This window comes from Borostomias antarcticus (assembly GCF_949987555.1).
Source record: "Borostomias antarcticus genome assembly, chromosome: 22".
In the NCBI taxonomy this organism is placed as follows: domain Eukaryota; kingdom Metazoa; phylum Chordata; class Actinopteri; order Stomiiformes; family Stomiidae; genus Borostomias; species Borostomias antarcticus.
The window spans coordinates 3,034,739-3,047,151 of NC_140255.1; the positions used below are offsets into that span (position 1 = coordinate 3,034,739).

General features: G+C 49.6%; 1 protein-coding gene across 1 annotated transcript in view; it reads right to left on the reverse strand.

The window, feature by feature from the left end:
- Positions 1-12,181, reverse strand: part of fat4 (FAT atypical cadherin 4) — a gene marked incomplete at both ends in the record, with an annotated part of 85,525 nt that extends 73,344 nt beyond the window's left edge. Inside the window, one exon of the mRNA XM_084456518.1 lies at positions 7,082-12,181. Coding sequence (XP_084312644.1) covers positions 7,082-12,181 — 5,100 coding nt within the window. The remainder of the gene's footprint in view (positions 1-7,081) is intronic.
- Between the last annotated feature and the right edge of the window lie 232 nt (positions 12,182-12,413).

The window sequence follows — 12,413 nt, forward strand, 5'->3', positions numbered from 1 at the left end:
ATTTTTTTAATTTCAAAAGCTTCAATATGTGGTCTAGGCTTTGACCTACCCTATTGTCTAATAAAAGTCATGCGTAATTAGAGATCGCCAACACTATCATACTGTTCTCCTGTGTGTGTGTGTGTGTGTGTGTGTGTGTGTGTGTGTGTGTGTGTGTCTGTGTGTGTGTGAAGGTTTTATTGTGTTTTTCTCATGAAAGACACTTAGAGAGACTAGTGTATATCACTATCTGCGCGTTAGCCTTAGAAGACCACCTACCTGGAAAAGCCAACAGATGTGTCAGCTGCTCAGGGGTTGCGAGGACCCTGACGATAGCCGTTTTGTAACGCATATCAAGTCAAATTACCCCATGAATTTATTGCCTCTGTTGCCCTAGTAACCCTGCCCGCCAACAGCCAAATCATCATGGTACCAGTCCAGCTCAGCTAGTACCTAGGGATGGGTATCGTTAGGATTTTATCGATACCGGTATCGATACCAATATTGCTTATCGATACCGATACTTATCGATACTCTTATCAATAGTACTCTACCACTTTGGGACTCATACACTGACTGGGTCAATGTTTCTGTCTCAGTTGGCCTTCATTTACATAGTGGACTGTCACTGTAATATAGTGATCCTGTGTGATACTTGTCCAGACATTGCAGGTTATGGCTACTTTAACACATTGGCAAGCTCACCCATGATGTTTCTCTTTTCAACTGCATGCCAAGCAGGTATGAGGGTGTGTGATAATGTGTCTCTGGAAGGGGGGTAGTAACTGGGGTTAAGGGCTGTGGTCATCTCTCTACAGTAACAACAGTTAACAGTAACTGTTAACAACAACAGTTACTAACATCAGAAGACATAGACTAAACTGTTGCTATATTACTTATGCAGCTAGCTACAGCAACCGAAAATATTTTCATTTTAGCATCTCTCACTCCCAGTCAGAAAATATCCACTAGTTTTCGCTATGTTTAACTCCATTGACACATGCTAAAAATATTCATACAAGGTCAGCAATCATTAATAATTGTTGGTCTACAGGACCTTTCAGGCCGAGTTAGTATCCATCTTGAGGCCGTGGGTTACAGTGATTTTAGAACAGCTAGGGGGCGTTGTTAGGCACGAGTATCAGCTATAATTCCTTGAGCTGCAAATGGTTGAAGCAACACAGACAGGAATACAAGCTAATCAGCTACAACCAAAACATGCCAGACTAGACATTAATAGAAACTAGCTATATGATCTAGCTAGCCATGAATTATACTGTTCTGCTTTTTTGATGTGTTTTGATGAGACGAAATGGCAACAATAACACACAGGGCTGCCAAGTTAAACCAAAAGTTTGGAGTGAGATTTTTTCAATTAGTCACAAGCGCGCCCAGCCCCAACCCTGCCACATTAGCTACAAGGATGGAAGGCTAGGCAATGGTCATGCATTGGATTGAATGTTTAGATGTTTTGAAACGTTAATAGGATTGGAGGAGGATTAATATATTATTTTTTAAATATATTTGTTTTGCGGTCACAGGTGTGTGGTTATAGAGTATTTTACAATGGCTCTCAGCCAATCAGAATCAAGGACCGCAACTACTCGTTATGTAATTGAACATCAAGCTGCCTCACGCTCAGGAGATGGGATGACCGTTGGTTCTCAAGGCTACTTACTTTACTTATTTACCAGTCCAGGTCAGCGAGTAACCCTGATTAACAATAACCACACATCTGGTACCAGTCCAGGTCAGCGAGTAACCCTGATTAACAATAACCACACATCTGGTACCAGTCCAGGTCAGCTAGTAACCCTGATTAACAATAACCATATCATCTGGTACCAGTCCAGGTCAGCTAGTAACCCTGATTAACAATAACCATGTCATCTGCTACCAGGTCAGCTAGTAACCCTGATTAACAATAACCATGTCATCTGCTACCAGGTCAGCTAGTAACCCTGATTAACAATAACCATGTCACCTGGTACCAGTCCAGCTCAGCTACTGTAGTAACCCTGGTTAACAACAACCACATAATCTGGTACCAGTCCAGCTCAGGAATAACCAGGCACACCAACAGCCATATCATCTGGTCCCAGTCCAGCTCAGCTCTCCTACCTTGCTGACCTGCCTCTAGGGCTCTTTTTCTATTACATTGTCTGTCTCTCCTGGATCAAGCTCCCCTCCTCCTGCCTCCAATTCTCTAATCACATTTCCTGAGGGTTTAAATGAGAGGGGTGCTGGTGGTCTGTTTAGAGCTGACAATTAGGTTGGTTTGAGGTTAGTTTGCCGTCCAGTTCATGTTTTCATGAGAGTGCGGTGGGAGAGTGAGAGTGAGGGGGGTGAGAGAGATAGAGAACGAGATACAGCGGCACACAGGCAGAACTAAGAGGCAGACAGAGAGAGAGAGAGAGAGAGAGAGAGAGGCAGACAGAGAGAAAGAGAGACAGAAAGAAAGAGATAAAAAGAGTGAGTGAGTGAGTGTGTGTGTGTGTGAGAGAGAGAGAGAGAGAGAGAGAGAGAGAGAAGCTAAACAAGAAACAGGGCAAAGATGAAGGAGAGAGGGCTCAAATCAACCGCACTGCCTGGGATGAATCCTAATAAGAGCCATGTATCTAGCCCAGCCATCTACATTCCCTTGTTGTGGTGTTCAAGAACACAAGCAGAGGGAATGTGTATACTAACTCCCCTCGCTCTGCTTCAGACATGATCCAAAGTTTATCTTTTTGCACCACTTCAACTTCTTCATCTCTCTGTCCAAGGAGGGCTGGAGGCTAAGAGGGGTGGAGGCTAAGGGGAGTGGAGGCTAAGGGGAGTGGAGGCTAAGGGGAGTGGAGGCTAAGGGGGGTGTGAGTAAAGGGGGTGGAGGCTAAGGGGGGTGAGGCTAAGGGGGGTGAGAGTAAGGGGGGTCTGAGTAAGTGGGTGTGGAGGCTAAGGGGGGTGGAGGCTAAGGGTGGTGGGGGTAAGGGGGGTGAGGCTAAGGGGGGTGGAGGCTAAGGGGGGTGGAGGTAAGGGTGGTGGAGGCTAAGGGGGGTGGAGGCTAAGGGTAGTGGGGGTAAGGGTCGTGGGGGTAAGGGGGGTGGGGGTAAGTGGGTGGAGGCTAAGGGTAGTGGGGGTAAGGGGGGTGGGGCTAAGGGGGGTGGGGGTAAGGGTGGTGGGGGTAAGGGTGGTGGGGGTAAGGGTGATGGGGGTAAGGGGGGTGGAGGCTAAGGGGGGTGGGGGTAAGGGTGGTGGGGGTAAGGGTGGTGGAGGTAAGGGTGGTGGGGGTAAGGGGGGTGGAGGCTAAGGGGGGTGGGGGTAAGGGTGGTGGGGGTAAGGGTGGTGGAGGTAAGGGTGGTGGGGGTAAGGGTGGTGGGGGTAAGGGTGGTGGAGGTAAGGGTGGTGGGGGTAAGGGTGGTGGGGGTAAGGGGGGTGGGGGTAAGTGGGTGGAGGCTAAGGGGGGTGGGGGTAAGTGGGTGGGGGTAAGTGGGTGGAGGCTAAGGGGGGTGGGGGTAAGTGGGTGGAGGCTAAGGGGGGTGGAGGCTAAGGGTGGTGGGGGTAAGGGTGGTGGGGGTAAGGGGGGTGGGGGTAAGGGGGGTGGGGGTAAGTGGGTGGGGGTAAGGGTGGTGGGGGTAAGGGGGGTGGGGGTAAGTGGGTAAGGGTGGTGGGGGTAAGGGGGGTGGGGGGGGTGGGGGTAAGGGTGGTGGGGGTAAGGGGGGTGGGGGGGGTGGGGGTAAGGGGGGTGGAGGCTAAGGGGGGTGGAGGCTAAGGGGGGTGGGGGTAAGGGGGGTGGGAGTAAGGGGGGTGGGGGTAAGGGTGGTGGGGGTAAGGGTGGTGGGAGTAAGGGGGGTGGGGGTAAGGGTGGTGGGGGTAAGGGGGGTGGGGGTAAGGGGGGTGGGGGTAAGTGGGTGGGGGTAAGGGGGGTGGGGGTAAGGGTGGTGGGGGTAAGGGTGGTGGGGGTAAGGGGGGTGGGGGTAAGGGTGGTGGGGGTAAGGGGGGTGGGGGTAAGGGGGGTGGGGGTAAGGGTGGTGGGGGTAAGGGTGGTGGGGGTAAGGGAGGTGAGGCTAAGGGTGGTGGGGGTAAGGGTGGTGTGGGTAAGGGGGGTGGGGGTAAGTGGGTGGGGGTAAGGGTGGTGGGGGTAAGGGGGGTGGGGGTAAGGGTGGTGGGGGTAAGGGGGGTGAGATCTGTTTGCGTTTGTATACCAAATTATTGCTGGGGTCAATTCAGTAGTCTCTGAATATTGGTGGGGACACGTCCCCAGCGCCCCCCCTAGGTTCTATGCCCATGGGTGGGGGGTAAGGTAGGTGGAGGGTAAGGGGGGTGGGGCCAGGGGTAAGAGGGGTGGAGGGTGAGAGGGGTGGGGGTGAGAGGGGTGGGGGTAAGAGGGATGGGGGTAAGAGGGGTGAGGGGTAAGAGGGGTGGGGTGTGAGAGGGGTGAGAGGGGTGGGGCCAGGGGTAAGAGAGGTGGGGGTAAGAGGGGTGAGAGGGGTGGGGGTAAGAGGGGTGGAGGGTAAGAGGGGTGGGGCCAGGGGTAAGAGGGGTGGGGGGTAAGGAGGGTGGGGGTAAGAGGGTGGAGGGTAAGGAGGGTGGGGCCAGGGGTAAGAGGGTGGAGGGTAAGAGGGTGGGGGGTAAGGAGGGTGGGGGTAAGAGGGTGGGGGGTAAGAGGGTGGGGGGTAAGGAGGGTGGGGGTAAGAGGGTGGAGGGTAAGGAGGGTGGGGGGTAAGAGGGTGGAGGGTAAGGAGGGTGGGGGTAAGAGGGTGGATGATGAGGAGGGTCGGGGTAAGAGGGTGGAGGGTAAAGGGGTGGGGCCAGGGGTAAGAGGGTGGAGGGTAAAGGGGTGGGGCCAGGGGTAAGAGGGTGGAGGGTAAAGGGGTGGGGCCAGGGGTAAGAGGGGTGGGGGGTAAAGGGTTTCCCGTACACAAACCTAAATCTGTCATGGAATGACACTGACACAGACACAAAACAACAAAACAACAAAACAACACAACAAAGCCCACAGTGAATCACTGCCTGGTCTCAGCAACACTCGATCTCAGAAGGAAAACAAAGGAGGAACTGTTGCACAGCTCCACACTGTTTACCTCCAGGAAGAACAATGCGGGCAAGAAGTGATGTAGCACTTCAGACCTCTCCAGCTCCTTCATTCTCTCTCACAATGAGGACAAGAAAACAATTGAGGAGGGAGTGGGATGATGTGTGTGTGTGTATGTGTGTGTGTGTGTGTGTGTGCGTGTGTGTGTGTGGAGGGGGGGGTTAGAGGGAGGATGGGCAAGAGTAAATTCTAAACCCCACAAAACGGTTACAAATCAACAGCCATTAGCAATCGACTAGCTTACAAGCCAAGAGAGGCAGATTCAAAACATTCCAGCCCTAACTTCCCTCAGCAGTGAGCTCAGCAGAACTCCATGTTTAAGATCACAATCATTGATAAGGCATGTTCGGCTGGGTTCTCTTTGTTCAAGTGTTTCCAAAACATCCCACACAGTACATACAGTAACAGATGAATAATGGTTGCCAATTTTCCCTCAGCAATCAGTAGGGTTCAGAAAGCTAAAGGGTCTTAGTCTTTAAGGGTAGAAATCTTCCTTCTGTTGCTACTGAGAACTCACTGAATCTGAACAAAGTAAAAAAGATGGGACTATTCCTCGTTCCTGTGATTTACTGTAAACATGACAGTCTTGAGATATGAACAGCTTTAGATAAACCTGAAAGAACATATCACTACAGGTTATTTAAGACCATCACAATTCTTAGTAAAGAGTGTGACCTTATAGTACAAAAACCTCAAATAATCCCTGATTTAAATAATATTTGGGCTTGCCTCCAAATAACCTATTAATGTATTAAATATCAATTTCAATATTTTCAGTGGTGGAAATGGCATCTATAAAAACTGTCAATTCATCCGATTACTCTCATACTTTTAAAGCATTTCAAAGCAATTTTCACAGCAATAATAAAAAACACATTTCCTTGCAGTAAATGGATACTAGGCTAACAACAGTAAAATCCTTTTTGGTTGTTGTCAAAAAATTCTAATTTCTAAATGCATATCATCAAGCCTGTAATACCATGACATTGTACTGTAGGTTCCATATGAAATTTCCAAAATACATACAAAAAAAACAATATTTAGAATCACATTTGTTTTTCATTAAAGGAGTGGCTAGAGATCAGTCACCCAAAACTGGGTTTAGAGTTTCATCGTTCTACTTGAGAGAATTTAACTCACATCCCCTAGAGAGAGTTGAAGAGAAGTCCTGAGAGGTGCATCATATCATTCGAACTAGATGGAGAGCTTAAGTTTCAGAGTCTTTCACATTTTTCCCTCTCAGCCCTTCCCCAAAATCTTTTCACAGTCTTAAGAGGTCACCCGATTGTAATGGTCACTTATAGCCTGTGGAGCCAGGCCTGGTGGTACAAAACGTACCCCGGGACCACCCTTGTGCCAAAACAGCCTCAGGCACTACACTTCAACATGATACTGGCTCTGAAATTGTATACTTGCAGAGGACACGCCTCATGTTTCTCTCATTAGAAATTAAAAAAGTATCATGTCATCAAGTCATTATAAGACCAGCCTATTACAAAACAAAAGTAAAATGAATGTCTATGTTGAGCAAAACTGCTCATTTTGTGATATGTTATTCATATTCACGGATAAGAATATTGCAGGTCATAACAGCAGGACCACAGCAAAAGCACAGGATACAAATTACTCATATCCTTTCCCCAGAATACAAATACTAGAGGGATGTAATAACTAACTGGTATGTTTTTGGGAACTGGAACAATAAGGTTGTCTTGCCAAATAACAAAGCCTACTTGTCACGTCCAAGGTAATTTCTATTTTAATAACGTAGAGCTTCGGTGAAATACATTTAAAAATAATTTTATTAATATTCACACACAAATACAATAGGTAGACCTGTTTTATGTGTGACTTGGACATTTTCACTCCCAGCTTTTCCAGTTGAGGCCTTGATCTCATTTCACTTAATCCCACCAAATGGCTTTAACATCTGTAGGGGTTCAATTTATGCTGCCTTTCAGCCATCCACCACATTCTGAGGGAATGATATCCCCTTCCAATAACTGAAGGGAGAGGAAAGGCACTAACCTCGGCACGCTGCGTCCTGGGCTGCTTGGCGTCGGCCTCCACGGCGTACACGTCCACCAGGTAGAGGTCAGATCCTTGTTCCCGGTCCAGCTCCACTGCGGTCTGTATCACGCCGGTGTGTCGGCCGATGGTGAACAGGCGTCCCACTGCTTTCCCACCGCTGCGCACAGACACTATGAAAAACTCCACCTTGGACCCGGAGCCCCTTGGACTGGAGGCGTCCAGAGAGATGACATTGGTGCCCGAAGGCTGGCCCTCCTTTAGATTGGTGATGTATTTGGGCTGGGAGAAGACAGGCCCGTCGGCCCCCGGGAGGATGATGGTCAGCTCTGTCCTGGAAGTCTTCCTGTTGGTGCCGTGGTCGGTGGCCGACACAGCCAGGCTGTAGATGAGCCGAGACGGGACCAGCGGGGAGGCCAGGCGGATGTCCCCGCTGTACCGATCCATAATGAATGTGTCCGATTCCCCTTTCACCAGCTCGTACTCCACCTCGCCGTTTGCCCCCTCGTCTGGATCGAACGCCACGACCGTGGTCAGGATGGAGCCGATGACTATGTTGGACTCAGCAACCAGAGCATCCTGGGATAGGAAAGTGGGGACGTTGTCGTTCTGATCAGTCACCCATATGGTGACGTTCTTCAGGGCAAAGCGACGGAATTCCACAGGGACTGCCTGGTCGGTGGCTTTGACTGTCAATTCAAAGAGATTTGAGAACTCTCTGTCTATCTCCTTGCTTGTGTATATAAGCCCACTGCTGGGGTCAATAGTGAAGTGACCTCCCCTGGGAGTCTGCTGAACAATAGAGTATTCAAGTTTGCCGTTGATATCTGCGTCTGTGTCGTGAGCTGTGATGGTCATCACTGAGGTTGAGGGGGGCAGATTCTCAGGGATGGATTTAAAAATATCACCAGGAGTAAATATAGGGGGGTTGTCATTAAAGTCTCTGACGTGAATGAGAACAGGAATGGATGAGGACCTTGGCGGCCTACCGTTGTCCTTGGCTGTGATGTTGAGTTTGTAAAAAGACTGTGTCTCATAGTCCAGCTTTTTCACTAAAAAGATGCTGCCAGTGTTTGGGCTAATGCTAAAGGTTCCGTGGTTGTTTGTGGCTGTGATGCTGTATGTTATGTCAGCGTTCTGGCCTGAGTCCGAGTCAGTGGCTGTCACAGAGGCCACCAGCTCTCCTATTCTCATATTCTCCAGAACATCCACAGATACGGTGGACTTGGGGAAGGAGGGGGAGTTGTCATTCTCATCCAGGACGCTAATGCTAAGCATGCAGGAGGAGGAGAGAGGCACCGTTCCAGAGTCAACAGCTATGATCTTTAGAGAGTAGGAGGAGGTCGCCTCGTAGTCCAGCTTCCCCACCAGCGTGACCTGGCCAGAGCTGCTGTCGATGGCGAACTGGCTCTCCTCGTTGCCCTCCGTGACATGGTAATGGACAAGCCCATTTTCGTTCTCATCCACGTCAGAGGCAGACACTCTCAGCAGCTGAGTCATGTTCTGGGCTGCCTCGGAGATGGAGGCCTGGTAAATGTCCCTGGTGAACTTGGGTGGGTTGTCATTGATGTCTTGGATGTAAACCTGCACTTTGGCCTGGTCTTTCAGGGGCTTGGGGAGCCCCTGGTCTGTGGAGACCACCGTAAAGCCGAACACTGCGGCGCCTCTCTGTCTCACGAGCGACTCACGGTCCAACTGCAGAGTGCTGGTTAACTCCCCTGTGATGGCGTTCAACTCAAAGTTGGACTGCGGAGACTCAAACGTGTATCTGACTTCACTATTTGGGCCAAAGTCCTTATCCTCCGCAAAGACCCGCCCTACCAGTGACCCCCTCTTCTGCTCTTCCTCGAAACGGAATACATAATTAGTGCTGTTAAAGAGTGGCCGGTTGTCGTTGACGTCGTCTAGAATTACACTGACATTGACTCTGGCGCTTAGCGGCTCCACTGCCCTGTCTGTGGCCAACAGCACTAGGTTATATCTGTCCTGGATCTCTCTGTCTAGCTCAGCCTTTATGTACAGCTGCCCGTCGGGAAAGACACCAAAAACATCACCTGTGTTGCCCCCAACTATGTCATACATAATTTCTCCGTTGAGGCCTGAGTCTTTGTCTGTGGCCCCCACTTTGAAAAATCGACTGTTGACAGGTTCAGACTCTGAAATGATGACCTCATAGGAGAGTTGATCGAACAAGGGGGAGTTGTCGTTGACGTCATACACGCTGACTGTCAGAATGAGAGTGGAGGTGCGCTGGGGGACCCCCAAATCAGCGGCCAGGACCTCCACCTGGTAGGAGCTAGTGCTGACCTCGAGCGGCCCAGTGAGTGTGATGAGGCCGTGTTTCGGGTGGATGTGGAACAGGCCTTTAGGGTTCTGTTGGAGGCTGTAGACCACCATGCCATTGGTGTCCTCATCTGGGTCAGAGGCTTTGGCCTGGAAAATGAGGTGCCCTGTGCTCCAGTTCTCCACTGCGCTGACATGCTCGACAGCGTGAATAAAATGGGGCGCATTATCATTTAAATCCTTCACTGTGATGTTGACAAGGGTCTCCCCTGTGACTTCCCCTCCTCTGGCTATCACTTTGAGCTGATAGAAAGACTGCTCCTCTCTGTCTATTTGACTGGAGGCGGTGATCTGACCTGTGGCGCCATTGACAGTAAAGAGCCCCCGCTGGTCCCCTGAGGTGATCAGATATGTGATGTTTGTGTTCAGATCGACAGTGGAGGCAGAGACAGTGCCAATGACTGTGCCAATGCCCACATTCTCAAACATGACAAAGCTGTAGGTTTTCTGACTAAATGTAGGGGGGTTGTCTTGTGTGTCTATGACAGTAATGGTGACAATGGCCTGGGTATGCGAGCGCAGGCCACCCCCGTCTGCCGCTGTCACCTGCAGCTGATAGGCTGTCCTCTCCTCTCTGTCTAATGGGACCTGGGTGGTAATTCTACCCGTGTTGCTATTTATGTGGAATTTGGACGTGTCCCCAGCTGTGATGATGTACTTCACCGTGCCATTTCTACCTAAATCGGGGTCTGTGGCCGATACCGTGGTCACATACGAGCCAGAGGGCTCGTTCTCTTTCACATTGGCAAAGTACTGCACCGGGTAGAACACTGGCCTGTTATCGTTTGTATCCCTAAGGGTGATGTTTACTTTACCAATGGAGTGGAGAGGGGGGAAGCCTGCGTCTGTGGCCTGGACGTAAAGCAAGTAGGAGCCCTGGTCCTCCCTGTCCAGCTCAGTGGCCGTACTCAGTCTGCCTGACGCAGCGTCCAACCGAAAGAGTTGCCGCACACCGGTCGGTGTCTCCGCATCAAACGAGAACCGGACAGTTCCGTTGGCCCCAAGGTCATTGTCCAAGGCAGACAACACCAAGAGCTCAGTGCCGGCAGGGGAGTGCTCCACGAGGGAAACGTGATGCGTGCTCTGCGTGAACGTGGGCACTTGGTCATTCACATCAGTGATGTTGACTATCAGTTTAGTGTAGGAGATTTTAGGCTGCAGCCCCTGGTCTTTGGCACTGATGTTGAGCACTATTTCAGATGTCACTTCCCTATCCAGCAAAGCAGCACTGGTAACCAGACCACTGTTTTCGCTGATGGCAAACCAGCCCAAACTGTTTCCAGACACCAGGGAGTAGCGCAGGTTGGCATTCTGCCCGGAGTCGCCATCTGTTGCTGAGACCCCTTTAATGTAGCTGCCTTTTGGAATGTCCTCACTGATATCGACTCTGTAGAGGGTTTCCTGGAATATAGGCGGGTGGTCATTGATATCATTCACAAAAATAACCAGGCTGGCAAAAGAGGACCTAGCCATTGGCTTGCCATTGTCTGACACAGACACAGTCAGGTTATATGAGGAGATGCGCTCTCTGTCTAAAACACTGGCCACCTTGATCAAGCTTAAATTGGGGACAGGGGATGTGTGCACTTCAAAGTGTCTCTGCTCATTACCTCCTAGAATTGAGACAGATATGTTACCATTGGCTGCAGGTGAGTCTGAATCAGAGACTGTCAGCAAAGCTACCACTGTGCCAATCTGGGCATTTTCATCCACAGATGCAAATTTGGAGGTGGTGGGGAAATATCTGAACTTAACAACTGGGTCGTTATCATTCACATCTAGAAGTTTGATTGTGGCCTCTGCTCTGCCTGATAAAGAGGGTAGTCCATTGTCCATAGCATGGATAGTCAAAGAGTACTCTTTCTTGCTCTCATAATTCAAACTTTCTTTTATAATGATGGTACCTGATTTAGGGTCGATTTGGAAAGGGGTTCCCTCATCTAAGAAATATCTGATATCTGCATTGGCCCCTTCATCTTGGTCTGATGCTGTTATTTGAAGAACACTAGAGCCAACTGCTGCATCCTCAAAAACACTGGTCTGATACAGATCATGGTCAAAAATAGGGGGATTGTCATTTATATCTTGAATCGTAACGTTTACTTGCAGGTAGCCAAACTTTTTGGGGTCTCCTTTGTCCTCCACCTCTATCAAGAGCTGGTAAAAGGGAGTTATTTCTCTGTCCAGGCCTCCAGTTGAAACGAGGTGCAGGAATGCCCCCTCTCCACTGGGATTGACTGTAATATCCAAACGGAATTTCCTCTGCTCGTTGCCATTCACTATTCTGTAGGTGGTGTGATCAACTCCATTACTGCCTATGTCCGAATCTGTAGCGGTGTCCAGAATAACCTGCCGACCACTGCTGGCATCCTCCTTAAAGGAAACTACGATAGACGCGTCGGGGAATACTGGAGAATTATCATTTATATCCAGAACAACAATCCTAACTTCAGTTGGATAGGTAGGTTGACTGGATAGAACCACAACGTTGATGATATTGCTTTGCAAAACCTCTCTGTCAATCACCGAGGAGGTATAAATGACTCCCGTACTCCCGTTAATTGCAAAAAGTTGGTGGTTTTCGCTGAAGCGGTAGGTGAAGCTGGGTCTGGTCTCTATTGTCCCCACATAGGTACCAATTGGCTGCTCCTCCAATACCTGGAACTCTTGACGAACTTGGCTTGATGCAGAATACTGCGATAGAGTCCATAACATTAATAAAATCAAATGAAACCGGCCTCTACCTGTGAACGCCATGGTCAAAATCCCAGTCCACCTTTATTAGACAAAGTCCATGCCTAAAATGCATCAACTTTATTGGAGTTTGACGAACACTAAAGCATCGTATTTCCAAACTGAATGACTCACGGTGAGGTGTTCAGCAATGAAGAGGATATCTCCACTGTTCCAGTGACCAAAAGTACTCCAAAAGTGTTATCCTGCCCCTTTTAAAAATATTTCAATGTGTTCAATAATCCTTTGAATGCAG